General features: G+C 59.4%; 4 protein-coding genes across 4 annotated transcripts; all 4 read right to left on the reverse strand.

Moving 5' to 3' along the window:
• Positions 1–306: 306 nt before the first annotated feature.
• On the reverse strand, positions 307–1,221 carry SPRR3 (small proline rich protein 3). The gene is made up of 2 exons (XM_036235269.1): positions 1,090–1,221; positions 307–657 (listed from the first exon to the last, which is right to left on the reverse strand). Exons 1-2 carry the CDS (start codon positions 1,219–1,221, stop codon positions 307–309), a joined length of 483 nt encoding a protein of 160 aa, XP_036091162.1.
• Positions 1,222–9,181: 7,960 nt separating this feature from the next.
• On the reverse strand, positions 9,182–9,934 carry LOC107500618 (cornifin-like). The gene has a single exon (XM_016126052.2). It carries the CDS (start codon positions 9,891–9,893, stop codon positions 9,594–9,596), a length of 300 nt encoding a protein of 99 aa, XP_015981538.1. The 5' UTR covers positions 9,894–9,934; the 3' UTR covers positions 9,182–9,593.
• Positions 9,935–15,603: 5,669 nt separating this feature from the next.
• LOC118612956 (cornifin-like) lies at positions 15,604–15,894 on the reverse strand. The gene has a single exon (XM_036235268.1). The coding sequence runs from the start codon at positions 15,892–15,894 to the stop codon at positions 15,604–15,606; it is 291 nt and encodes a 96-aa protein (XP_036091161.1).
• Positions 15,895–22,428: 6,534 nt separating this feature from the next.
• LOC107500617 (small proline-rich protein 4-like) lies at positions 22,429–26,727 on the reverse strand. Its single transcript, XM_016126051.2, has 2 exons — positions 26,700–26,727; positions 22,429–22,655 (listed from the first exon to the last, which is right to left on the reverse strand). The coding sequence occupies exons 1-2, from the start codon at positions 26,725–26,727 to the stop codon at positions 22,429–22,431; spliced, it is 255 nt and encodes an 84-aa protein (XP_015981537.2).
• Positions 26,728–27,109: the final 382 nt, after the last annotated feature.

Raw genomic sequence — 27,109 nt, forward strand, 5'->3', positions numbered from 1 at the left:
GCTGAGTCAGACCACGAAACGCAGCCAGGGCTGGGAGTGAAAGCGCGTTTAATGGGGTCAGGACGCAGCCGGCCCCCTGGAGCCCAGCTGAGTCCCTCGGAGCAGCTGGGGACGGAGGGTCTAGGGCATCGAGACCCTCAGCCTAATTCAGAGGCTCAGAGGAAGGACGGCTCCATAGCACATGTTTTCAGGGCGCAAATGAGGGAGAAGTGTGACTCGGGGTGACGGCATGCTGATTGCAAGGCGAAGGGACTCGAGCAGGAGGAGAGCTGGGGTTCGGCACCCGGTGGTCGGCCCGTCTGGGCGTTACTTCTGCTTGGTCTGCTGAGTCGGTGCGGGAATGACTGTCGAGGGACATGGCTCAGGGACCTTGGGGTGGCTGGGTTCCGGAAACTTGGCTTGACATGGCTCAGGAACCGTGGGGTGGCTGGGTTCAGGGACCTTGGGGTGGCTGGGTTCCGGAAACTTGGTTTGACATGGCTCAGGAACCGTGGGGTGGCTGGGCTCAGGGACCTTGGGGTGGCTGGGTTCCGGAAACTTGGCTTGACATGGCTCAGGAACTGTGGGGTGGCTGGGTTCAGGGACCTTGATTTGACATGGCTCAGGAACCGTGGGGTGGCTGGGCTCAGGGACCTTGGGGTGGCTGGGTTCTGGGACCTTGGGGTGGCTGGGTTCCGGAAACTTGGTTTGACATGGCTCAGGAACCGTGGGGTGGCTGGGCTCAGGGACCTTGGGGTGGCTGGGTTCCGGAAACTTGGCTTGACATGGCTCAGGAACTGTGGGGTGGCTGGGTTCAGGGACCTTGATTTGACATGGCTCAGGAACCGTGGGGTGGCTGGGTTCCGGGACCTTGGGGCGGCTGGGTTCCGGGACCTTGGCTTGACACGGCTCAGGAACCGTGGGGCGGGTGGGCTCAGGGACCTTGACTTGACATGGCTCAGGAACTGTGGGGTGGACGGGCTCAGGGACTATGGGGTTGCAGGGCTCAGGAACCGTGGGGTGGCTGGGCTCCGGGACCTTGGCGTGATGTGGCTCCAGGACCTTGGTGGGGCAGGGCTCCGGGACCTTGGCGTGATGTGGCTCCAGGACCTTGGTGGGGCACGGCTCCTTGGTTTTGGGGGCACACGGCTCCTGGGGCGGAGGCTGGCAGGGCTGTTTCACCTGCTGCTGCTGCAGCTCCGCGGGGAGGGTGAGGGGCTGCTTCTGCTGCTGGGAGCTCATGCTGGGAAGGTGGCTGCACCTGGAGACGGGAGAGACGGTTTGGTTTGCATGACGACTGGCCGGGGACGAAGCCACGTTTGATGCCGCTTCAGGTTTCTGAGAAGCAGATGTTCCCCTCTCTGTCTCTACTGAGCCTTCGAAGAGCAGAAGCAAGGGCGGTGGGTGCTGCCCCCTCGCTCCGGGCCCCCCGCCCCCCGGGCTGTTCCCCCCTGGCGACACAGCACGGCCCCTGGCTCCTGGCAGGGATGCGAGGGCACAGAGCTGCCTCACGCAGAAACGGGACGTAAAAAACACGGAGACTCCAGCCCACCCGCCCACTTCCGACGCGAGACTCGCTTATCGCCTCTCAGATAACCACGGACCTTTCCAGAACCCCACAGGTCCCCGCCGCCCCCAGCCTTGCTCACGCCCTCCTCTGCCTCCACTGTCTCCCACGCTGCTGCGGGTTCAAGCATCGCACAGCCACCACGGATCACAGGTCGCCCCATACGACCCTTCTGGGAGGAGTTTGTAGAGCGAGCCTTCCGGAAGTCGCCCGTGTCCCCAGACTGCCGCGGCAATGGCCTCGTCCTTACCACCTCAGGAGGGTGGCCTCCTACCCTGTGTCTTAGCTCGTCATGTCCGCGTCTTATTTTCCTGGTTAAAGGGTAGTTCCATGGGACACAGTCCCTGCTGTCCGAATCGTTTTTTAGCAGACAAGAGCCAACATGACAAATTCTCAGAAAACAATTCGTCGAAAGAGCAAAATTCTCCGTATTGAGTTTATGAATAAAGAGAGAATCGTAACGTCACTGGAAGTGCCGCCGACTCCGAGTCGTCCGGCCAACCGTGGCTCTTGCTCGAGCCGTCCGTCTCCCCACCGGCTCAGCAAGACCTGCCGGGGCGGAATCCATAACGTCGTAAGTCCCCTCAAGCCCAGACCACGATGACCTTTATAACAAAGGTGACCCTAGAGGGTATCACGCTGATGACCGAACTTCAGCAACGAGGGAGCAGACAGCAAGAACAGCGCGCAGGCCCAAGGATAGACTCACCTGGCGGCGGAGACGAGCAGGCTGTGTGTCCGGCTGGGCGCTGGGCTCTGGTGTGGCGGCCCCAGCTGGCGGGCTTTTTATGGTGATTGAGACCTGCCTCAAGGAAGTGGGATCTTTCCGGGCTGCCCTGTCTTCATTCTTTACCCGCCAACCATGAGTCATCTCACTTCGCTCATCTACCTGTTGGTTTAGTTTTTCGTGATGAAACCACCCGCCTGACATTTTTTTGGCACTCGCTGTCTGACAGTGATGTCAGCTGGGCCTTGCCCCCACTGAGCGCCCTTTGCCCCCCAAGTGTAGTGTCTACGGTGAGGGTGGTATGGGCTGAAAGGAGAGAGAAGGGGCGAGTTTTAGGGCTACTGGAACCGGAAACAGCCCCGGGAAGCAGATGTAGAGATGAACAAGGTGTCCGTGGTTCTTCTGGGCCCAGGGCATGGTGACGTGACTGTCCCCAGGTGGCAAAAAATTATAATTTTGTTTACTTATCACTCCCTGTACCCCAGCCCGGAAGGGGAAAGGCAAGGCTCAAATGATCCTTTTGGTTCCCAAAAGCTTTCGTTCCAAGAAAGGCCTCGGAGTCCACAGAAGACAGGGCGTGGGGACCCTGATCAGTGGTGGGGGCGCCGGCGCGTGAGAACCTGCAAGTCGGTCAGCGTCGGCGGCCCAGAGCCGCCTGGCCGTTTCGCCCACCCCCTCGTTCTGTCGCACGTGACACTGGACCCTCAAGGCCCCGCCGCTCACGGAAAGCCCTCCTTGGGGGCGGCATGGGGACACGGGCCCTGGGATTCCTTGACCCTTTACGCCGGGGTTTACTATGCTCAAGTTAAAATGAAATGGAGGCCATGAGCCAGGACTGCCTCTGACGCGCCGTCTGGACCGAGCTGGGGTCTTTGGAAAATCCACATCCTTCCTCAGACCTGGGTGTTTTCCTCGGCTTCGCTCACCTGCAGGGTGCAGAGTACCTGCCGGCTCCACAGCCGTGACGCCTCCCCTGAGCCGGGGCTCAGGACCAGCCGCCACCAGGAGCTCCTCCCGGCCCCCCCAGAGATTAGGCTGCTCTTCACCCCCCTCAGTGCTTGGTGTGTAGACGCCGCTCAGCGGGTTGACGAGTGCGGAGCGGACCGATGAGTGAACGGCATCATTTATGGGACACCCTGAGGCTGCCTGGAGAACAGCTCGGAAAGTTCCCATAAGAGAAACACGCCCTTCTGATGAACCGCATGGCAGGGGCTGAGAAGGGGGGTCGGGGCTCACGGGGACCAGCCCCACCACCCACGTCCCTCTTCAGAGTTCCCTTCGGGCGGGCCGAGGCCACCACCGAGCCCGAGTTTGAGGCCTCTGGCACCATCCTAGCGCTCCTCGGCCAAACCTCGCCTCTGAGGGCCCTGCAGAGGGAATTCCAAGCTCCCCCAGCTGCCGGGCTGGCGGGCGCCTCGGCCCTGGGTAGCCTGCCTCCTGCTCCGTGGTCCTCCGTGGACGTGGCCGGCCCGAACCTCAGCTCCAAGGCGGGGGCCCTGCCTCTCGTGTCCTTCCTGGACCCACACTCCTGGGCGCAAAGGTGAGGGGCCGGCGTTCTCTGCGCTCTGACCTGGCGGACCTGGCGGACGGTGTTTCCTTCCCGCAGCCAGCGCTTTCCCCTTCCTCGGGTCTCCCCGTCCCCTTCATCCTGCTGCTGCCTGTCTAAGTGCGGTGACAGCTGGGCAGTGAGCCCTTCCCACGGCACAGGGGGGCTCAGTCCTCACCCGCCGTGCCGGCCCAGCCAGTGCATTTGCTGGGAGCCGTGTGGCTTCCGGTTACAGCGAGCATCTTGCCGCGTGCCTCTGACCCTCACACCGGCGTCTCGCACGGAGTCGGGGCGGCAAGGTGCTGCTGTGTTTCGTACACCACAGCCCGGCCTCCCTGGGCTTCGCTGGTTAAGTGCCTCATGCGGCTTTCGGGCAACCCTGCAAATTCTCTCTGCCCTGTGTCTTATCCACTCACTGTCACGTGGCCTTTCCTGTGTAGGTCGGGGTGTGCAAGAGCCTCCTCTCCCTTCCCGAGCCCAGGCGCCTCTGGCACTGGAGTGCAGGGTACCCCAGGAACCCCTGGATCAATGCACCCCTGTGTGCTCGGTCCCCGAGTGTGGGCGTTATTGCACACGGGGCCAGACTGGCCACGTGGAGGTGGCGAGGGGGGGGCATGCCTTTCATCTGCAGATAGCACCACCTCCCAGCACAGGAGAAAAAGCACAGAAGCATCAAACCTCCCCCCCCCCCTTTTTGTCCCCCCAGATGCGAACCACAATCTGATTGCTCTGAAACAGTCATGCATCTCGAGAACGCGGGCTCAGCCACGTGGGAGATCGCGGCCTTACCCGAGGCGGGTGGGGCTTCCCGAGCAGGATGGAGCAGGTTCGGTCACTTTTCCAGCTACGTACAAGTCGCCCGAAAGGACACGTCAGGGAGCGTCAGGTGATGACGAGCCCTGGAGCCTCCCCGCCGGAAGGAGTGCTCAGAGTTGGTGGCAGTGGACCGTGCCGAGGATGCGCCAGCTCCGGCTCAAAGGAACTCTTCCTGCTCGTGCGATCAGCTGGTTCCCGAGTGCCCGCCGTAAGTCAGGCACGGCTCTCGATGCTTGTGGAGTTCGCAGGCTGTAGACTTATGAATAGACTTTAGGAATTGAAGAGTTAGGCATGAGCGTGTCTGTGGGAAGAGTTCAAGGTCAGGAGACGATGCGATGCACCTGCCCCAAGGCCACAGGCCGCCTGGCGCGCTCCAGGTCGCTGTGGCCGGAAGGGTACATGGGAGGACGAGGCCTGGGAGACCCGGCTCGGCCTCTGCTTCTACCTCCCGCCGCCGGCCGTCCCTAGCACAAGGCTGGACCTTTGCTCTTCCTCAGTCAGCAGAAACTATCAGCTCAGAGTAAGACGCGCTAAGGGGTGTTCTTTTCAGGAGACCAAGTGTCGCTGACATTCCTTGGCTTTCTCGTTTTTTGAAAGTTTCTACTCTGCAGCGAGAGGGTTCCCCGGAAGGGAGGTTTAAAGTCACGTATAAAAGCACAGGAAATTTCCTCGCCGAGCAGATGCCCCGCCAGCAGGCTCTAGTTCGACATGTGTCGTAGGAACGCCACCGAGTTACTCTGACTTGGTCAATGTACACTTGTGATTTTTGAACAAAACGTGAAAGAGATAGATCGAGCAACTATTACGGGTCTATAAGGTTGCAATAAAAGAGTTGCTCTATGATAGTAAATGTAATATCAGAGTAAATGTAATGTTAGTAAATATACTATTAGGTAGCAAATGCTTATACCATAGAATTTTCATTCCTATTATGATGTTTTCACTAGGAATGTAGTGTGGGGTCGTCTGTCCCAACCCCGCTCCGTGCTACCAGCCAAATGGCACCTGTCTTGTCTTCCTGGCCACGTGGGGTGCAGTCAGCGCCCTCTGCTTCCTGTCTTACCTCCTGGCCCGGACTCGCCACGGCTCCTTTCTCTGGAGCGTCAGCCGATGGGGCGGTTGTCCCCATGCCAGGCCCCCGTCTCCCTACGTATTATGGATTTTTCTTTTTTCGTGTATCAGTAATATCGGTTTTAGCGGGTTCCCCAATACAGAGAAAGAGGTGACCCCAAAAGCTACGAGGCACAGAAGGGAGGAAGTCTGAGTTTCTGCCAACCCACTTTTGACTGGGAAGTGTGTGAAAGATAACATTTCATTGTATGAAGTCACAGACATTTTGGGGATTTTTGTCCAGAGGAAAACCTACTCTGACAAATACACGCAACATGAATAATTAGCTTTATTTGATTATTATTTCTTTGTTTGAGTGGTAGGAACATTGCTTACTAGGACATGGTAAGAGACGTTAGTGAAGTAAAAATTAGGACGGGGGCTATGGCTTTACGAGTTTTCAAATAGATTTCACATTGTTAAGTACCACGTCCACGTAGACACGTCAGGATAAGAGTGTCGTCATCAGCTTATCGATAACGAAGGGCTCACAGACTTCTTTGAGTTTTAACCTTAATGAAAATATATGCATTTAAAACACCAGTTACAGAAAAATACAACTGCAGCTTATATATCCTAAAAATAGAGACTAACGTACTGTCGATAATTATGTCTTCTGTCCCACGCCGTTAGAAAATTCTGTCATATTTCTTATAATCTTTTCACGAGGAGACTCGTGTGGGGCCTTCTGTCCGTAAGCACCCACAGTCGCCGTGAAATTCACACAGGAAATGGACAGACTCCAACTGGGGAGCCCCTCGGCCAGATCTGGGGGGACGATCCTGCTCTCGGGCTTCTCCCGGTGTTCTGGAAGGCACAGGACCTGCTCTCCCTAAGTGGTGTGGGCGCAGACGGGAAGGAGCAGCCGGCCAGCCGTTCCGGGCACGGCTGCTTGCAACGTGCGGGGACAGGGTGGGGACAGGGGAGGGTCAGGCGCAGTCGGAGCAGGTCCAGAGCGGTCCAGAGCGGGCGATGCGGAGGGGTCAGCCCATGAGCATCTCAGCGGACTCTAGAGAAGCTCCCAGAACGTGGCAGGGGGCAGGCTGGGCGCTGAGTCTGCAGCCCCGACCGAGACGGAGAGGGTTCCTGCCCTTGTGATGCACGTGGAGGAGTCAGAGGTATCAGGGCAGTTGTGGGTGTGACTGCAGGGCGTGACGGCCGTGCCCACACACGCGTCCACGGCCAGAGGGGCCACTGGGGTCCGGGGAAGAGGGGGCGGCAGGAATGGGGCGGGGGCGCCTGACGCAGAGCATGCAGGGAACAGACAGAAGAGATGGAGGAGAATTGAAAAAATCCTGTCGGGGGCGGGCAAAGAGCAGGTGGGGGAGGCGGCCGCCCTGACCCACCTCGAGGCTTCTGAGTCAAAAGGTGGGAGTTCGGGCAGTCCCCTTGATCGGTGTCTGTCTGAGCCAGAAAGACATCTCGCCCCCGCCCCCCCCCCCCCAGAGTTATGGTGGTCCTGGAGCCAGCAGGAGGAAGAGAAATGAGGGTGCGGAAGAAAGGAAGCCCCGTGAACGAGCCCAACGTGCGTTTCTCTGTCCGCGCGAGGCCGTGGGCATGGGCTTTGCCAAGCCGTGCATGGCTTGGACTTCTCGTTTTCTCAGGAGAAGCAGGGCCGCTCTCTGCCTTTCCAGCTCTGGGGGCGGGGTGGGGGGGTGGGGTGGGAGTGGAGGTGGGGGGGTGGGAGGTGGGGGGGCAATTTCGCCAAGAGGAGAGGGGAGCCGAGGGAAGGAGCTGGGGCGAGGTGCGGACAGCTCTCTATTTAGCCCGTGAGTGGCATTGGCTGCTGGCCAGAGGGCAGGGTTTGAGTACGCTGTGAGGGGGCGTCGGGGTAGCCCCATCTCTATCAGAAGACTGAGAACTGGGGTGCGGATGTGTGGGGAGGAGAGGCACATGGCGTACCCCAATGAGGATGTGGAATGGCCCCCCTTGCACTGCAGAGCCTGTGGAATGCCCTAGAAGGGCAGGGCAGGCATTTCCTCTAGCTCAGCACCGTCTTTTTTAAAATATTATGATAGAAAGTCGTAAAAAAGAAATAATGACATATAAGATATAATGTGGAAAACACAAAGCTATTTTAAAAATGAGTATTAACATAAAGAAGCCAGAAATAATCACCGTTTCTATTTCGCTCTCTTTAGTGTCGGGATTTTTTTACTCTCCATAAACCCATGGGCGTGCGTACCTTTTAACGAAAATGCACAACATTGTAAATGTAGTTCAAGCCAGGGGCTTGCATGCTTGAAAAGGGTGTAAGCGCTAAGTTTTATGCTATATCACCATAAAAACACGTTTTTGTTTGTGTGTGTTTGTGTTTTTTAAAACCAGGCTTTAAACGATGGAATCGAATCGCGTTTTCCTTGGAACAGCCGTGCGCACCACCAAGCTCACGTCCCCGTTCGGATCAGCCCGGCTGGGGACTGGTTTCGGCGAGTGGCCCCAGAGTGGCCACCAGACTCTCCCGCCATTGAAATCAGCAGTGACACAAAGCCACTCAGATGTGCGTCCCTCACAGACCCCAGAAACGCCGTCCGCTCCCGCCGGTTTGACAGCTACTCCTCACCTTACCATGACTCGCCGGACGATTTCTGTGCTACGGGTTTCCACATATCTGGGATTCTCGCCACACGTGTGTGAATTTCTCGTTCGTGACACAAGTGGCAGCTGCCACCCGTCTCACAGTCTTTGGTATCAGGGACCTGGCAGGCTATCCAAAGAGGAGGTTTGCTCCCGATGACCACGGTAGCACTTCTGAAACTTTCTGGCACCTTCTGTGTTGCTGGAGTCAGCTCTCGAATAACCCCATCTCCTCAACACAGACCCGCGACCCTGCCGGTCACCCCAGGGAGTTGGCAAGACCTGGGGTCGCCCCAGGGGGTCGGCAAGACCTGACCGCAGAAGGGAACGAGGGGTGGGGTCTGGGGAACCTGGCCCTAGGCGTGATGCAAAAACGTAACTTCCGGGTGACTGTAGCCATCTTTAGGTCTCCTTTCTGCCCCTACATTCTACCGCCGGATGACCGGCTGGGCACCGGGGCCGGTCGTCCGCCCCGCCTGGGTCGTGTGGCGCTTTTTAACCCCTGCCGAAACCTCAGCGGCAGTGTTAAGTCCCCGGGTGAGTCTGCGGGTGTGGATTCAGTGGAGAAAACCGGAACAGTCAGGTTCGGGTATGGAGAAGTGATGTTTTGGGGAGTAAGCAGGAACCTTGGGGACCGGGTCCTCCAGATCAGAGGTGGCTTTGGAGCAGACACCGTGGGACGCAGCTGTGACTCGGTCCAGTGCCAGAGGACAGCGCTGCCCCAGGTGTGGCTGCCCACAGTGACAGGCTCTGAGCTTCGTTGCTCAGCGGCCATTGGCGTCCTACGGCTGCCCCCCCCCCCGAATGGAACCGCACGCTCCCCGAGGCTCACGGTGCCGACACAGGTGGCGTCAGCACCGCGTCCGCTCTGATCACAGACCCTGAACTCCTGGCGGGGTAGCAGTGAGGGGGACAGGGTCACCCAATGACACACGCAGCCGGGACTGGGCCGAAAAGCGATTTAATGGAGGCAGAGTAGAGAACACACGTGACTCTCCACCCAGATTCCCTCTTCAGTGGAGCCCAGAGCAGCCGGAGGCCGGCGAAGCCACCGAGACCCCTGCCTGACTTCGAGGCTCAGGGGACCTCCAAAATCGGTGTAGGGAAAAGCTTCCCAGCACATGTTTTTTTTTTTTGATGCAGATAAGAGAGAGACTGAACATACTGATTACAAGCTCCAGAGGCAATCGAGGCACAGGGTGGAAGCGAGGTGCCCGGCCTCCGGTGGCCGGCCCCTTGGGGCGAGGCCGAGGCCGTGGACGCGGCCGCCTCTACTTCTGCTTGGTCTTCTGGGTCGGAATGACCTTTGGAGAATATGGCGTAGGAACCTTCGGCAGGCCGGGCTCAGGGACCGTGGGTTGGACAGGCTCAACAACAGGTTCAGGAACCTTGGGGCAGCCCGGCTCCGGCACCTTGGTGTGGCCAGGGGCCGGCAACTCGACATAGCCCGGCTCCTCGTTTTTGGGGAGAAAGCATGGTTCCTGGGGCGGAGGCTGGCTGGGCTGCTTCACCTGCGCCTGGTGCAGCTCGGGGGGCGGGGCGCAGGGCTGCTTCTGCTGGTGGGAGCTCATGCTGCAAGGTGTCTGGACCTAGGGTCGGGAGAGCTGGCTCTGTTTTGGTGAGACAAGGAAGAGGACAGGTTTAGGGATAACTGTGCCTCATTTCGCGCCCCTCAGGCGTGGCAGCCTCGCTGCCCGTTCTGCCTCCCCGAGCTCGAGATCAGCGAGCCCTTTGGAGAGTCTTCTGCACTTTCGAGAAGAGAAGCGTCAAGGCGCTTTGCTCTGCGGCGCGTGAGCAGGGCCCGCTCTCCGCTTCCGTCCTCCTGGGCGGTTCTGCAGACCTCCACCAGCAGCACGACACAGCGGCCCCGGCTCTCCCGGGATTTGGAAGGAAGACAGAAGGAACATTCTGGAGTCTACCTGCTCACGTCCACCACGTAGCTGTCATGGGAAAACGCCACGCGACCTGCCCTCAGCCCACGTGTCCCATCTGTGCGTCCCGCCTGGAAGCCTTTTGCCCGCCTCTGCCTGTCTGCACACGCTTGCCCGTTGTGGCTTGCTCCCAGACTCGCTGCCCGACCCAGGTCCCCTCGCTCATCCTGCGACTGCGCAGGACCCGGCCCCCTCTCTCTCCCCTGATCGCCTTCCGTGCGAATGTTTGCCAGTCACACCCGTGTTTCATGCTCTCTGATGAATCGTGGGTTCCCAGAGTAAAGGAAAACCTATCTTTTGGACCTCCGGCTCGCCAACACAGAGCCTTCAGTAGTGCAAACTCTCAATAATGGTGAGAGAGAGAGTGTTAAAAGTCACCGAGAGCACCCCGGCCGTGGGCTGTGGTCCCCAGCCTGTAAGTGAGCAGGTGGTCATTACAGAAACCGCGGCCCTTTCCTGACCCCGCGTTCCACAGCTGTACTCTAAATGCGAGGTCAAAAAGGTCTGTAAGGTCCCCTTAAACACGAATTAGCACTGCGTTTAAAATAAATGTATCCACAGCATGGTGAGGAGTTCCTAATCCAACGACATGCGATCAGGCAAATCTCATACATTCCAAGTGTGGACACACACTCACCTGGCGCAGAGGACAGGTCCAGCCGTCAGCCTCTTGGGTCTGCTGGTGCATCTCTGGCCGGCTGCCGTTTTATACAGAATTTGAGCCTTGCCTTAAGGAAGTGGGGTTTGTTTTTTGAGGCAGGCTACTCTATCTTCATTCCCAAGTTTTTGTAATAAAAATCTCTGGCTTAACATGTTTTTGGGAGGGGACTTATTCTTTGACGAAGATGTGTCAACAGGGCCTATCCCCACGGCCCATCCTTCGGGGTGAGGTTGCTATGGGCTACAGGATTCTCGGGTAGTGATGAGTCAGGTCTAGGGGAAGTTCTGGGCTTCTGGGACAAAAGGGACTACAGTTTGGGGCAGGACCCTAATCCATAGCTCGGATCAATTGTCCTGGGTATCTCGGTTTTGTGAGCGGCAGGCATCACCGGTTCTACTGGGAGGCCCTGAGAAACAGCGAGTGAGTCACCCCGATATTCACTTCAGTGACTGTGCAGTAAGTGGTGGTCGGTGAGCCCTCTGCCGTCTGCTTCCCAGTGGGTCCAGGCCTGGGAGAGGAAAGGGAAGGCCGAAGTCCCCCAAACGCTTTGGAGAGGAACCGCTCACACTGCTGGCGACGGCCCTCCGCTGCCCCGCTGACCGGGGAGAAGAGGTGCCATTGGGGACGGGCAGTGAGGGGTGACCGGGTCCGTCCGACACGACGGCGCAGCGCTAAAGACCTGACCGCTCTCGGAGGTCTCTCTTTCCTGGGGGTGACAGGAGAACAAGAGAGCTCTGGTGGCCTGAGTTCACACCCCGGCCACCTCCCCCGACCAAGAGAAGGGGAAGCAGAGGTCTCTAACCCGGAGCTGCCCTCCGCGATCTCTCACTAGGTGTGGCCAGGTGAAGTCCAAACGCCCTGAACACTCAGGTGTGTGGGTGGCTCCTCCCTTCCCACTGCCTCACCCCTGCGTCACCTCCCGTGAACCCGAGCCCCTCCGCACAGACACGGCCATGGGCTCCTTCCGTATGGGTCCCCAAAAGGCCCGAGCGGTACCTCGTCCTCACGCCTGTCTGGAAGACGGTCGGTCAGTGGGCACTTGCTTTCCCCGACGGATGTGTGGGTTCATGGGAGGGAGGGAGGAAGGGAGGGAGGGGGGGAGGGGAGAGCTAGGGGAAAGCACTGTTTTAGAGCGATGTCTGTAAACTGCTTCGGTGGCGATCATGACGGGACCGCTTGAAAATGATTCGCTCTCTGTGACAGGCGTCGTGGTGGGAGCCGGGACGAGGGTGAAGACCCGCCCTCCTCTTCCTCTGCCTCCTTCCCCCATCTCCTTCCTTCTCCGCCAGTGCATGACTCGCCACCTCCCGGCGGAGTGGTCTCCTCTCAAAAGCCAGCTCTCAGCAGAGGGCGTTTCGACCAGACCCCGCTGCTCCCCCCGTGTCCCCCGTCTTTGGCCTCCTGCTCCGCCGTGTGACCTGGGTCTTTCCTGTGTTCTCGGCTCTGGAAGAAGCTCCTTCCTCCTCTGCTGAGCCGGCTCCCTCCTGCCCTGTGTTCACGCCTAATCAAAACCTGCCTGGCGTCCGCCCGTAGAACTTTTCACCTCGACCCAGCTCGGCGGCTGCTTCTCGTCTGGACGAGGAGGCTCAGTGCCTGGGCGCCGAGGCCTTTCCGCCCGTTGGGGGAGCTCAGTGTTCTCTTTTTCTCTGCTGAGCATGCGGGAAGAAAACTGAGCCCCAGGACAGCGCGTGAATCGGCGGCGAGCCCCACCTCCGGGGCTCCCGGCGCTCCCCACCGGGCCCCTTTCCCTGCGGCTGGGCCTTGCTCGGGGCCTGACCGCGCGTGGGCGAGTGTGGGGCCCTTTGACACGCTCCACGTTTTCTGGGCCTCGCTCTTTTGCCAGGCACGACCGTGTGGGCCGTCCCCACGCATTCCCGCGGGGTCCGCTCCGGGGTGCCACAGAGCGTGCTGCACCCGTGCGACTGTTTATGGCGTCCATGGAAGTGGCGGCTTGAATCGCTGACCCTGGGCGGCCGCACCTCACCGGCCGAGCACACGCGCCGATGGATGCGCGTCCCTAGGAAAAACCCCTCAGAGACACATTTTTTTTTTTTCGTATTTAACGTGTACGATCAGAGTTTGGACATTTGCAAACACCCCTGACACCGTCGTCACGATCGGGGACATCCCGCACCTCCCAGTGTCTCCTCGAGCCTTTTTGTCGCTGTTGCCGTTGTTGTTGTTGTGAGAACGTGTCACGAGATCCGCCCTCTTAAATTTTAAGCACCCTACGCCATGTTTCTAACTGGAGGCATGGTGTGTAAGGGGGATCTCTAACCCTTATTTATCTAATACACCTGAAAATTTATATCCATTGAATAACAACTACCTTTACCTATTAAAACCACTATCGTAGTCTCCGATTCTGTGAGTTCAACTGTTTTAGATACTTTACGGCATCGGAATCACGCGGCGTTTGTCCTTTTGTGACTGGCTTCTTTGACTTGGCAGAACGTTCTCCAGGTTCATCCGCGGTGTCACAAACAGCAAGGGTTCCTTCTTTTCTTGAGACCGGGTCGTAGTCTACTGTGTGCATGAGTCATGCTCACCTGTTGGCGGACACGGCTTGGCCACTGCGAACAGGGAACACAGCAGTGCAGATCCCTCTGAGAGACGCCGATCGTGATTCTTCTGGACGCGCCCAGACGTGGGAATCGTGGGATCACACCGTAGTTCTAGTTTTAATTTTTTGAGGAACCTCCATACTTTTCCCATAGCTGCTGTATCATTTTTGTATTCTCACCAATAGCGTACGAGTGTTCAAAATTCTCTATAATCTTATCATCCCTTATCTTAAAAAAAAAAAAAAAGAGAAATCATTGCCACATAGAACCATAATAGACCCAAATTAGCCCAAATAATCTTAAGAAAGAAAAAAACAAATCCGGAGGCATCACGTCTGATTTCAAATTATATTACGAACTGTAATAATTAAAACAGGACGGTCCTGGCATAGAGGGAGACATGCGGAGCAACGGAACGGAATAGAGAGCCTGCGAATAAATCTACACGTATAAGGTCACCTGCTTTTTGACAAGGGGCTAAGAACACACAATGAGGAAAAGCAGCCTCTTCCACAGACGCTGGGAAAACCGGGTGATCCACATGCAAAAGAAAAAGAAAAGAAAAGAAAGAAAAGGAAAGAAATCGGACCCCTGCCCTCTGGCGCAGGCAACAGAGAGGTGAAGGCGGCCGTGTGAGCCACCGAACGACAAAGCTTCCGCGCGCAGAGGAAGCGGGCGAAGTCGCGACGAGGCCACGGCCACGCACGCGGGAGAGAGGTTCGCAAACCGGGCGTCTCCCGGGGGGTTGGTTCCCACGGCCTCGTCTGCTGAAGGCGTGGACCATTCCGCCCCTCGGCAGACGCCACGTCATCTCCTAGCCCTGGGTGGGCGCTCGGTCCCGCAGGGGTGCGGGATGGCAGGGGTGTGCGGGGTGCTGGACACACAGCGGAGCACGGGCCCCGACGGAGCCCCTCAGACCTGTGGTCGCCAGCGCACTCAGGAAGACGGGGCTGCAGGCGACCGAGCCAGAGGGCGGGAGTCCGGGGCCTGGGCTCCGGGTGCGACTCGGAGGCACGGGCTCCCGGCAACCTCGTGACTTGTCTTCCGCTCCGGGTCTCAGTTCGTTGATCCGGGACGTGAGCGAGCCTGCTCGGTGCTCCGCGCATCTCCTGTCAGCCTCGTAATTTCTCTCTTAATGACTCACTCTCCCTTCATGCTGACTTTGCTGTGATCCGTCTTAATCTCTCTTCTGCCCGACACCTGCCTAAACGTTTCTTTTTCTTTTCTTTTTTTCTTTGATGCATTTGCTTGTCTGTTCTCCTCTGGGAGGTACCGTGTGTGTGTGTGTTGCGATTTGGGGGATCCGTGTGCGTGTGCGTATAGGAGTCTAGCTGTGTGTCTCTCTGGTGTGTGATGAGTATGTATCCGTGGATGTGCGTGTGTTTCTGAGTGTGAGCGTTCAAGTGCTCCGCTTCTCCGTGTTAAAATGTCAGGAAGGGAGAGGAAGTGAAGAGCAGACGCTCATGCTGGAATCCATACGAGCACTATTTAATAATGATGAGGATGATGATCGAAGAGAGTGACAGGGTTAGGGCGGTGTGGGGGCGGGGACTCAGAGGCGGAGACGGTTCGCAGCAGGCGCCTTCTCTACGTTCGGATGTGACTCGCTCGGGGGTGTCGGGAGCGCCCTGCGCTGGCTGCGGCTGCCCAGAGTAACAGGCTCTGGGTGGCCCGGCTGACTACCCTGTGGGCACGACGGTCGCCCGCACACGCGGACCGGGCACTTCTGCCCGCAGCCCTCGCGACCTGCCCCCCTCCCCCGGCGTGGAGTCCCTGCTTCCTGTTGGGGGAGCAGCGAAGGAAGCTGAGTTGCGCAATGACACACGCAGCCGGCGATGGAGTTAAAAACGGTTTAATGAGGGCAGAGCAGGGACAACTCGCTGACCTCCCGCCCGCTCCCCATCACCCTTCAGATGAGCCCGGAACAGCTAGAAGACCAGCTCAGCCAGTGGGACCCTCGGCCTGGGCGGGGGTTCAGGGGGCCTCGCACCGAGACGGCGCGGAGAGGGAGGGGTTATGACTCAGGGTGAGAGCATGCTGATTGCCAGGCACACGGGACTCAGGCCGCGGGACAGGGGGCTCGGCGCGCCGTGGTCGGCCCCTCGGGACGTGGCTGCGGACCACATTACTTCTGCTTGGTCTGCTGAGGCGGTGCAGGGGTGACTGTGGAGGGACATGGCTCCGGGACCGCGGGGTGGCAGGGCTCTAGAACCTTGGCGTGACGTGGCTCCGGGACCTTGGTGTGGCAGGGCTCCGGGACCTTGGTGGGGCAGGGCTCCGGGACCTTGGGGTGGCACGGCTCCTTGGTTTTGGGGGCGCACGGCTCCTGGGGCGGAGGCTGGCAGGGCTGCTTCACCTGCTGCTGCTGCGGCTGGGGGGGCGGGGCGCAGGGCTGCTTCTGCTGCTGGGAGCTCATGCTGGGAAGGCGGCTGCACCTGGAGACAGCAGAGACGGTTTGGTTTGCTCAGGGACTGGCTGGGGAGGAAGCCACGTTTAGGAACCAGCAGCCCTCACTCCAGGCCCCTGACACGCTCCGATAATTCCCGGGCCCTTTCGAGGGGAGGAGGCAGTGTGTTTGCCTCCTTTCGGTGGGCTCTGTTCCTTGGCTCCCTTCTTCCCCGAGCGGGCCGTGCCCCTCACTGACAAGCACCCGAGACCACGCATCAGATCTTTGGGAAAGCGACGTCTTAGAAGTGACCGCGGGCCCCGCACCTCTGGAACCACGCCGCACACCTGTGACTAACGGGATGACGGCTCCGTGCGAGTCCAGCTCCGCCGGCCTCCCGCCGGCCTTCGCCCGCGGAGCCCGCTCCGCGACGCTTCCCCTCCCGCCTCTGCCGTCCGCACCCCCATCGCGGGCCACCCCAGGGAGCTCTTCTTGAGCGCGGCTCCCCCGAACGCCACGGCCGTTCCCTGCCCTTCTCCTCGTACCCGCCACTGTCTACTTTGCGTTTCATCTCATACGGGCATCACCTTCTCTGCTGGTCCTGAGTGTGTCGGTTTACCCAGAGCGCCTTAAAGGTAACAGGCGCTCGATAGAGGTCCCTCGTATGGATTCAAATTTCTATAATAAATATCACACACGGAGAGGACCATGGTGTTTCCGAGAGCGCCCTGGGCCTGAGTTCTAGTTGCGATCCCATTTTCAACTTACCGTGCAAACTGGCGCGGGCGACCCCTCCCTGGCCCCAGCTCCACAGCTGCCCCCGGGGCGGCTGACTTAACCGCCTCCTCTCCAAACCCAAGCGGTGCTTTAGCTGGAAACGAAACCGCCCCACACCCTGCACCAGAGGCCGTGTGCCCGTTTCCCTCTGCCCGGTTTCTAATACGGGGAAGATAACGAGAATCTCTCGCCCGAGCCGGCCGGAGCCTCACCTGCTGCACAGGGAAGAACAGGCTCTCTGGTCGCCTGGGCTGGTGCAAAGTCCGTGCAGCGGCCGCTTTTTAAAGAGCTCTGCGCCCTGCCTGGGGGAAGGAGACACGCCCGGCCCTCTGTTTGCATTCCGCACCTGTCGGAGGTGAGTCACCCCGCTCCCCTTAATTACCAGTTGGCTCAGCTTTTGTGATGAAAACCACCCACTTGATGTATTTTGGGCACTGGTTGCCCAACAGTGATGTCACCTGGGCCTCATCCCCACTGCCACCACGCTGCTTAGACCCAAGCGGGGGGCTCGTGTTGGCGGGTGGGGGCGGGGGGACAGCCACAGGCTTCCTGGGGAGTTTGACACACTGACCCTGGGCGGGGGGCCGTCTCAGTCCACGTGTGGCCTTGCCACCTTCCTGCTCTCCTTTCCCTCACTCTCAAGGGACAGAGCACGTTGGCACGTGGGCAGGTGGGGAGGGCAGGGGGTGCAGGGGGGCTGGGGTGCACACCCGCTGTCTGCCCTGTGACGGCGGTCGCCGGGGCTCGCAGGGCTGGCTGAGCGTAGGGTCCGCGTCTGGGCGTCCGAGACCCGTCTGTCCATTCCCCTCGTCTTTCTCCGGGCTCCATCGAACCCCACACACTCAGAGTCGCTCAGTCGTCACCCCCGACCCCACCCGGTGACTGATCTGGGTCGACCTGCTTAGCTTTCACCAGCCACGCCTTCGCCCCTCTCCTGCTGAAGAGGTTTCAAGGGCTCATTTATTTCCCGGGATAATCTTTCCCTCCACCCCACCCAGCCTTCTGGCCGTGGCTCTGTCCTCCTTCCTGACCCAGCTTACGCCACCCCTCGCCTGACCCCCGGGAGCCTGGTCGCCCTCGGCCTCCGTGAGGACCCTGCCCCGGCCTCGTGACAGCCTCTGGCTCCAGCCCCAATGCCTGGAGCTCTCACTGGCCACTCCATGGCGACGTTTCCTCACGCACTCAGCAAACATTCACAGAGTCCGCAGTGTGTGCCCGCCGGGTCTCACTCCAGGGGCTCTCCTCTCCTCGTCAGACCGGGGACCCCCTGGGGTGAGAGACACAGTCTTGCTCAGAGCCACCAAAATCATGGGTGGGAAGGGGGAGCCCAGGCCTCCTGGCCGGAGCCACGCACACTCACAGCCCGGGTGCGGCTGGGTGGCCGAGCCACTGAGCAAAAGCACAAAGAGGCTCGCCTTTTGGGTGAGCCCTTAAACTTTGCCGAGATGAATCTTCTTAATGGTAATAAGTCTGCTTCGTGTTTAAAGTGGCTCTGGGGATAAATGCAGGTGTTTCTAGCTCTGCGAAAACGTGCGTCAGCATCGGTGGACGAGGTGTTCATTCGGGGTCTCATTGCTCAGTGAGCCGGGGTCCAAGAGGAGACCCCGCTAACATGTATGTTTTGAACGAGAGTTGCTTTCACTCTGGAGAAGGTCCCCGGGCGGCACCAGGACAGAGCCCGGGTACCCGGACCGGTAGTGACATTGAGGATGGCAGGAGGCGAGCGTTCTCTGAGCACCTGCCCAGGTGTGCCTTCCCTCCACGGTGGTCAGGTCCCGAAGGTTCCATCCGCCGTGAACGTCTCTCTCTTGGGACGTGAGAACAGGGTTTCCCCGTGTCCTCACACCAGCGATGTCCTCTGATCAACGTAACGTGACCCTGGTCGAGCTGCCTTCGAAACACCGTCTCTTCCTGGGCATGGGCTTCGGAAAATCCACATCGCCCTGAAAACGCAGGTGTGTGGATAGTGTCTCCTCCTGACCTCAGAGCACAGCACCTGCACCGCTGAGTCACCGCTGGTGACCTCGAGTCCGGGGCCAGCCTCCCACTGTGTCTGCATTGCAGCCGGTGCACGGCTGCCCTCACGCCGTCCTGCCCTGTGGGGCCGGAGCTGCCCAGGGAGCTGGCGATCACGGAACGACCGACCCGGTGACCGATGCGCAAACTGATGCGCAATCTGACGAGCGGCGTGATTTGCGGCGAGAGGCACAGGGGCTGTGCGCTCCGCCCTCGTCTTTAGGGAGGCGCTGAGCAGAGAAGCACTTGGCAAAGGACAGAAGACTCCCGCCGTCTCCGCCTCCACAGCCCCTGCGCAGTGCTCAGCTTGACGCCCGCCTCCCTCTGGGTCTCGGGGGAGCCCCAGCCTTCCGTCTCACTCTGTCCCCTCCTCACCCAGCCCTGCCCCCAGACCCCGTGACCTCCAGGCGGGACCTGTCCCTGCACCAGGCAGAGTTCTCAGCCCCGAGGAACCGGCTTCCTGCTCCTCCGTCCTTCGGTGTCGCCCGGCTTGTCTCAGGCCCCGGGGTGCTCCATGTGCTCCCCGGGCCTCGGTGCTGGACACAAAGGACCTTCCCTGGCCACATAAAGAAAACGGGGGACGCGGTGGCTTCTGATAGTAAGCGCATCTCCCAGGACCTCGGCCTTTATAGGACACCGGAGGCAGCTGCCCTTCCCAAGTCACAGCCTGGCTCCCTTTGGACCAGCTGTGGGACCTGCCATGAGCTCCGAGTGTGCCTCTGGGTCACTGCCACTCGTGGAGCGGGGAACCCTGGCCCTGAGCCCAAGCCGAGGTCAGGCCCCTCCGGACTCCGGTCGCTGCCCCTCGACTCCACCGAGGCCCAGGGCACGCGGAGGATGCCGCGCAGGACAGATTCCAATCGTCCCGCCCTGCGGGCTCGCGTCTGAAATGCGCCAACATCTAGAAACAAGCAACCTCCGGACGGTGTTATCGTCACCCTCCCCCGGTCACGCGAGGAGCTAGCGAGACCAGAGTGCTGGCTGCTTGTTGCAGGTCATGATGGTGAAAAGAAATCGTCCCTGTGACACACGGGGTCCCGTCTGGGGGGGGGGGGCAGAGAAAGCAACACAGAGCCCGGCCGTGCGGAAGCCTCCAGAACCCGGGGAAGCGAAGGCCACGGGCCTGGGTGCAGAGGTGGCGGGGTCCTTGCACCGAGGGCTTACACCTGTGTCCTGTAGGTGGAAGGGATGAATGGGGTCGGGAAGGGGCGCCCAGGTTTCACGGCCTGTCTAGCAGCAGAATTAGACCGGTACCCGAGACATCGGATTCTCTGCCCAGACACTGCGTGCCTGAGACCGGAGCGCACCCCTGCTGCCCCCTGCCCTCTCCCAGTCCCCGTGGGACCGACAGACACGTGAGTCTGGCTGTTTTGCTTGAGGAAGGCGGAAAAGAAGGAACCTAGGCTTGGCGTCGGCCCATGGAGCTCGAGGTTTTGTTATGCCCTTGTCAGTTGGGGGACCTCAGGCAACTCACCTAACCTCACTTTAGTGTCCTCGTCTTGGGGTGCTTCTTAACAACACAGCTGCAACCGCTCCGCCCCAAGGAAATCGAAGTAGCTACAGGAGGTCTCAGGCGCGGGTTTATGCAGTGTTCGTTGGGTGGTTTTTAGGATCAAATATATTGGGAGACACTAGATTCTAAACCCAATGACTTTTTCTGCCTTAATCAAAATTGACACCATCTGGTATCTTTAAAAAAAATATTCGTATCTGAACTCTAGTTTTATTTAATCCGTTGATATTTAAAAAGTCCTCAGATATTGTCAGGCTTGAAAATGGCTGCTCTAACAGAATATCTCAACTTCGAGTCCCTGAATCTAGACGGAGAGCTCCAGTGCCGTGACCCCCTCCAGCTGGGAGACGCTGCAGGCGGGCGGGAGGCGGTGCAGCTGGGTGCTAAGGTGTCTGGGCGTATATCGATGTCGATGCAATGAGGAGTTTGGCCTGAGGATATTGGGAGGCTTGGGAAGAAATTAAGTCCCATCCAAGGAAGGCTAAGTTCCTCCACACGCCCTTGAACCCCACGGTCACACGTGGGCACAGATTCCGGGGCCAGCGACAGGCTTCCACGTGGCCGCCCTCTAGGCAGGTCCTCGGGCCAGTGCTTTGGCAGTTACTTCCCTAGCCATAAGCGGTAACAATAAGATCAACCATTTAATGAGCGTATACTATATCCAGCCAATTTATAGACACTATCGCCAATCCTCACGAAAATTCTGCAAATAATGCTTATTAAACCACCCAAGCTTCCTGCACATGAGGAAATGAAGGCTTGGGATCTGAGTGACAAACGGCATCTCACAGGGAAACGGAGGAGCCGAGCGTCACCTCATTGTGACGACGGGACCCTGCTCCTTCCTGAAGGTAACCGAGTGTCACACCGGCTCCCATGCCGGTGCTAAGGTCAGGGCACTTTGCCTTGAGCTTTGGGGCAGAGGACGGGGGCTCAGTAGGGTTGTCAGAGTTGTTTATTTAAGAGAGAAGCATTCCCTTCGGGACCCTAACTGCTTCTAGGACACTTTGACATTGCCGCTTGAGCCTGTGCCGACTACGTTTTAAGTAATTACTACGTGGACTGCCAGCCAAGAGGGCGACTCGAAGGGGAAACGGGGAAGTTGGTCAGAGAGTCCTCATCAGGACAGAGTGTGAAATGAGCGCACAGTTCATTATCCTGTCGCCCAGCGAGAATTCGGGGCGCAAATCCGAGCGCAGAGCTGAGCTCAAGGGGAGAAAACCCGCTCCATCTCCCACGGATCCCTCCTTCCTCCCAGGACTCATGTCTCCTGTCTGGAAGGTTCGCCGCTTCTTTCTCTGATGGGCAGCCGGTCTCGGCCAGCGTTGGGGAGCCAGCTGCAAAAGCAGAGTTCTTTCACCAGCCGTGTGAAGTTGGACTAACGGACAGAGCCAGCGGTGAGGCCGCACACACGCCATCCGTGGTGACCCCAGGAATGACCTTCCCCGCGTAGGAAAGCGACCGTGACCTCTGAGGAGTCGGCAGAGACTCGGGGAGACTGTCTCGGGCCGGCTCCGGACAGCCAGGCGGGCGGAGTGGGAACTGAACGCGAACGAGGAGGACTCGGCTCGCCGAGGACGAGGTGGCGAGTGAGTAGGCGGGGAACGAGCAAGTGAACAAACCAACAAACGGGCGGCGAGAGCAAGCTACGCCCGCGTCACCGGGGTTCGCTTTGTCTGCTGCTTCCCGGCGACGGCTGCCGGGCGGGCTGGCGCCTCTGGCGATGGGAGCTGAACGCCACTGCCCTTTGCCCTTCCCGAGACAGGGTCAGCTAGCGAGAGGGTCCCCCGACCCGGCACGTGTGCCCTCGCACACGCACTTCCCCCGAACGTCCCCTCGGACGGGTGGGTCACAGACTGGAGCCAGGACACAGACGATGGCGTGGGGCACAGGTTTATTAGACGAGAAGCGGAGGGCGGGGAGCTGGGGCAGGGAAGGAGGCAGAGGCTGCGCTCGGGCCTCCGGCGCCCCCACCGGCCAGGGCGGGACCCCCGGAGAAGCCCCGGCTCACTCCTCGCCTTGGGACCAGCAGGTGCTGTAGTCGTGGTCAAGCTGGAGGTTGGGGAGACTGAGACCAACTCAGGGGCCCCTGGGTGGACATCGGGGTGGCGTGTAGAAGACCTGGCGACAAAGGCTTCCCTGGACCCCGGTAGGAGAGGCTGGGAGAGGAGGACCAGCCTGGCGCTGGGGGACGCAGCAGCAGGAAGGAGGCCCCGTCTGGGAGGCCGGAGGCGAGCGGGCGGTGCTCCAGCCGAGCTTTACATCTGTTGGCTCTTGGGGGCTTGTTGGGCCGGGGGGCACTTCTGCTGGGCAGGGATGGCTGTGCCCTTGGGTGGGCATTGCTTCTTGGCCTGGGCCACACAGGGCTCCTTGGTTTGGGGTGCACATGTCTCTTGACATTTGACAGGTGGTGGCTGACAGGGCTGCTTCACCTGCTGCTGCTGCTGCTGCTGCTGTGAAGACATCGCTGTGGCGACAGGTGAGCCTGGAAGAGACTGGGCAGGGGGAGCCATGAGAAGGGAGGGGTCCATCTTTTCTCCCTTCTCATGCCCGCGGAGCGCTGGCTCCGCCAGCCGAGCCCGTGACCGGCGAGCGAGGGCCTCGGCCCGGCGAGCGGGCCGATTCGCACGCGCCCTCTGCGAGCCCGCGCTCACCCCTCTTCCCTTCTTCTCTGTCGCGCTGATTCCCTGTCTGCCTTCGTCCTCCCGCGACTCCCGACGTACCTGACGACAAGGCTCGTCTCTGAGTCTTACCAGGACATATGAGAGGGTGCTGAGCTGACGATTACAAGGTAGCCCAGACATTTTACAAGGTCGAGGCGCGAGGCGGCAGCCGAGGGGTCCGCAGTGCCCACTGGCCGCCTCGGGGAGTGCAGACGGTGAGTGTGGACGGGGACGGACGGGCATGGGGAAGGCGGCGGGGAGGTCTCTGCCTTAGCTGTGAGTGTCGGGTGTGAGCGGCGGGGCTGGGGGAAGCCTGTTCCAGCACCTCCGAGGCCTGGGTTCTAATCCCAGCTCGGCCCTTGACTCACCACGGGACCCTAAGCAAGTCATTTAACTTGGCCGTGGGAGAGTGTTCTTAGCCCTCCACGGAGGGCTGGGGAGTTGAAGGCAAATAGATTTCTGGAGGTAAGAGACTATCACAGGAAGATGTTTTCCCGAGGCAGCCTGGCTCAGAGCACCCTGCTGGGGCCTCGCCTTCCCTGGACCCTGTGCCCTTGTTTGGAGGATGCTGATCTGCAAGTTCCCTGAAGCTTCCCAGCTGGGACGTGTGTCTCTGGTTTTCTCTGTAGGCAGCATTCCTCATTTTCTAAATTTGTGATTATAAATGGCAAGTAAAGGCCTCAGGTGGCAGTCGAGGTAGTGAGACATGGGAGATGTAGGGTACAAAATGCAATATACTCTGCGCTTGTTTCTGTAAACCTGAGAGCAGAGTGGAAAAGCTCATGGGTCATGCTAAGGGGGCCCGAGAGAGCTTTGGAGGAGGCTCAGCATCGCTACTGAATGCTACAGCTCTAAGCCTCTCCTCTCAGTGACAAGATCCTCTGGCCAGGCGGCTGAAGCCAGAACAGGAAATTAGTCACACCTAGCTGTGTGTGGAACAGAGATCGGATTCCCTAGGTAACAATTAGCGTGACATTTCTTTAATTGTCATTTCTCTGATTACCCGAGAAAGGAGAGAAACTTGGCCTAGTGGCCAAGGCAGTTCAAAGAGGAGGGAGGGCCCCGCAGACCCCGGTAGGACAAATGCACCCCACTTACCGGACCCCAGGAGAGGAGGCTGAGCGAGCTGCGTGGCCAGGCCCTGCTGCCTCCCTTATAAGGGCCCCCGACCTGCCCCGGGCCCTTGGCGCGGCCCCGCGCACCGCCTCGCCAGGAATTCCTCGCCCACCTCTCCCACCTGCACTTCCTCCAGGACCGGCTGTGCTGGCCTGTTTTGACGGAAGACGCCCACCACATACATATTCCAGCATTCCGGGTCCCCATCTACCTGAGCTGACCTCACCCACCCAAGGCCTTTGCTCAAACTCGAGGACTCACGATCTTGTTAAAGTAGAACGAGCCCGAGGATTTATGGGGAGCGTTGAGGATGGAGGAGAAAGAGGGGGGCCGTGGGCTCGCGGGGCTTCCGACAAAAAACACGGACGTCGCCGTCGCCCGAGCGCTCCCCGGTGCCCGGCGCTGAGCTCGCCCCCGCGACAGCGTCCGTGTATCTCCACGGCCCCGTGGGAGGTACGTGCCACGGGGACCATTTTGCAGGTGGGAAAGACGAGGCTGGGGAAGATCGCACAGGCGGTAAACGGCAGAGATGGGTTCTGAACTCAGATCGCGAGGCCTCAAAGAACCCGGACCTCTGAACGTGGCAGAGAGAGACGGCGAGAACCTGGGCCACAGGTCCTCTCGTCTCCAGCCTCGTCCCCGCGACACAGAGCTTACAAAGGTCCCGCCTTTCGCATTGGATTCTAAGCGCTTCCCATCAGCGGAAGCAGACAAGTGTCCCCGAGCTTAACCAGCGCGGAGCTGTGTGCCCCACGGGCCCACCTGAAGTCAGCCACTGCCGGGGGATGAGTGATGGTCAGAGATGCGGGGACAGAATTCGGCCCCCGGGCGGGGCTGCCTGATGAGATGCAGAAATTATTTTACGATCAGCAGGCCCCCAGCTCAGCATGAGGTTGGCCACAGGGTGACTCGTTGCTTCTCTGCGGTGCAGCCGTGACTGGGCAGGTTGTATTTTCATTCGGTGAATCTGGCCTCGTGAGACGTGGGGAAGGAGCCGGGGTCCTCCAGGCGGCCGCCTCCCCCTGGGGTGGGGAAGGGCAGGACGGCGCTGGCAGGCCGGTCACCTTTAGGCCACTGCCCTGCACCTCGGGATCCTGGCCGACTCCAGGTCAATGGGAGCATTTCTGTCACTGTCAAGCAAAGCCTGAGAAATGATAGAAATACCGAGGAGCACGTTTCCAAGCATTTCGAACCCCTGCCTTGTTTAATCATCATGGTGGTTCCGTTGGGTACTTTGCATCTGATTTTCCAGTTTAAAAAAGTTAAATGACCTGCCGAACAACCAGCAGCTACTCGGGGCGGAGCTGGGCGGGGTCCCCGGCCCACAGCTTGTTTCCACTATGTCACAGCAGGTAGCGTCTCCTGGGCTGACAAGGGACTGTCACTGGGTGGGGACCATGACTAACCATCCTTCCCGAACTTTCCGTCCTATGTAGACCGGATATAGCTCGTTTTTCAGGGTCAGCCTCACTTGAAACCTAACTCTTGCCTTAATCCCCCCTCCAGGCCAGGCCTCGTCCTCCTCCTCCTCCGAGGCCTGCCACCTTCGAGAATGCACCGTTCGGGGCCCCGGATTCTGGGTTCCGCAGCCCGTCTTCGGGATGGGCTCCTCCCCGCCTGCACCCCTCACCCGCCCCCCCAGGCTCCACGCCGGTGTGTCCGCCCTGAGGCAAACGCTCCGAAAAGCAGAGGTTCGGAGGAGGTGGACTCGGCGTGGCCGCCGCTCGCGTGCCTGGCCGGCAGAAGGCACCGGTGTAAACGTGGCGCGTGTGGCCGCGTGGACCGCGCCGTCCTCTCGTGGGTCCGTCACCCGCACGCTTCTCCGGGGTGCGCCTGAGCCCTCAGTTTTCCCCTTCGCTCATTGGCCTCTGACTTTATCAGTGAACAGCTCCTGCCTGGTTTGCTAACTAGTGATAAAACTTGGTTTATGGCACAGCTGTCATCTCAGAGGACGCTCTAGGGGTGGCCAGGATAGAGACCTTAAACCTGGCCGGCTTCGAAGGGGCCGTGTCCTCCAGGTCATAAACATCTCAGACGCCGAACACATCGATCTTTTCAAAACGCTGGCACTCGGCTTCCTTGTTGGCCACATAGAAGGGAGATACAGACATGGACAGGGGGCACGCTTTGCTCAAGGTCCCGCGGGGGTTAATGTCAAAGCCGAGGATGGATCACAGGTTTCCTGGCTTCACGGCTGTTTTCAGTCCCTGTAGTGACTACGTCCCCAGGCAGCTTCTCCGCAGACGCTGTGCTGATGACAAGACAAGGAGCCGGTTCTGGTGGTCTCTGCCTCTTGCCCCCCTTCTCTTCTCCCTGGCACTCAGGAGTCACCTTCCCTCCCCCCTCGGAGAGTCCCGAATGGATCCCCCCTCCCCCACGCTGCCAGGCACAGGTGCATTTTTATTAGTCATTAAATCTCATAAAGCACCTCCGCGTACAGTCTTCGCAACACGCTATGAAAGAAGCTAGTTGTGCTAGGAGTTTTCTCCGTGAGAAAGCTGGCTCTGCTGATGGCTAGGTCCAGAGGGGAGGGCTGATCTGAGTCCCTTAAGCCCGAAGTGGCTGAATTCCAGGCACTCGACTGGCTGGGCGAGTGGCTTATTCTTTCAGAGGTGGAGGGGAGACCTCCTAGGACCCCTTGAATCAATCGCCACCTGTAGACAACTCCTACAGGTGAGGCAAGCCCCAAAGGAACTGTGTGGGGTCACGCCTTTGCCATCCCCCCTCCCTGCCTGGCCCGGGACTGTCACCAGGCAGGTCCTGTATCTGCTCTGTCATCCTCCAAGGATCATGTTGTAACCGGGCCAGGCACTGCACCTCCCCTCTCTAGGGAGCAGACACCTGAGAGTGGGTGTGTGCCTGTGACTCCATCGGGGAGGGGAGGGAACAGGCAAGACTCATTTCTGAAGGTGAATCAAAGCTTGAGAAACCCCGGCCCTCACCCTGCAGACGAATAATGGGATGACTGGGCGACAGAGACCTGACACTGGGAGGGGACCCTGCCAGGGACAATGGAAATCATGTCACTATCTAAACACATCCCCACCAGGGCGCTTTATCTATGGACTTTGGGGAAAGGAGGGTTGCTATTGGTTTCATCCGGAAATACACGTGGAGCTTATTTATTATGCGATTTCAAAGAAGGAAACAAGAAAAGACA

This window comes from Rousettus aegyptiacus, unplaced genomic scaffold (assembly GCF_014176215.1).
Source record: "Rousettus aegyptiacus isolate mRouAeg1 unplaced genomic scaffold, mRouAeg1.p scaffold_m13_p_17, whole genome shotgun sequence".
NCBI classification, from domain to species: Eukaryota; Metazoa; Chordata; class Mammalia; order Chiroptera; family Pteropodidae; genus Rousettus; species Rousettus aegyptiacus.

Coding starts and splice junctions, on each gene's coding strand:
- SPRR3 (XM_036235269.1), bottom strand. CDS start 1,221: ATGAGCTCCCAGCAGCAGAAGCAGCCCCTCACCCTCCCCGCGGAGCTG. Junction 658..1,089: donor AGGAGCCGTGCCCCACCAAG/GTCCTGGAGCCA, acceptor AGCCACCCCAAG/GTCCCAGAACCCAGCCACCC.
- LOC107500618 (XM_016126052.2), bottom strand. CDS start 9,893: ATGAGCTCCCACCAGCAGAAGCAGCCCTGCGCCCCGCCCCCCGAGCTG.
- LOC118612956 (XM_036235268.1), bottom strand. CDS start 15,894: ATGAGCTCCCAGCAGCAGAAGCAGCCCTGCGCCCCGCCCCCCCAGCCG.
- LOC107500617 (XM_016126051.2), bottom strand. CDS start 26,727: ATGACAGAGCAGATACAGGACCTGCCTG. Junction 22,656..26,699: donor GCAGATACAGGACCTGCCTG/GTGACAGTCCCG, acceptor AGTCTCTTCCAG/GCTCACCTGTCGCCACAGCG.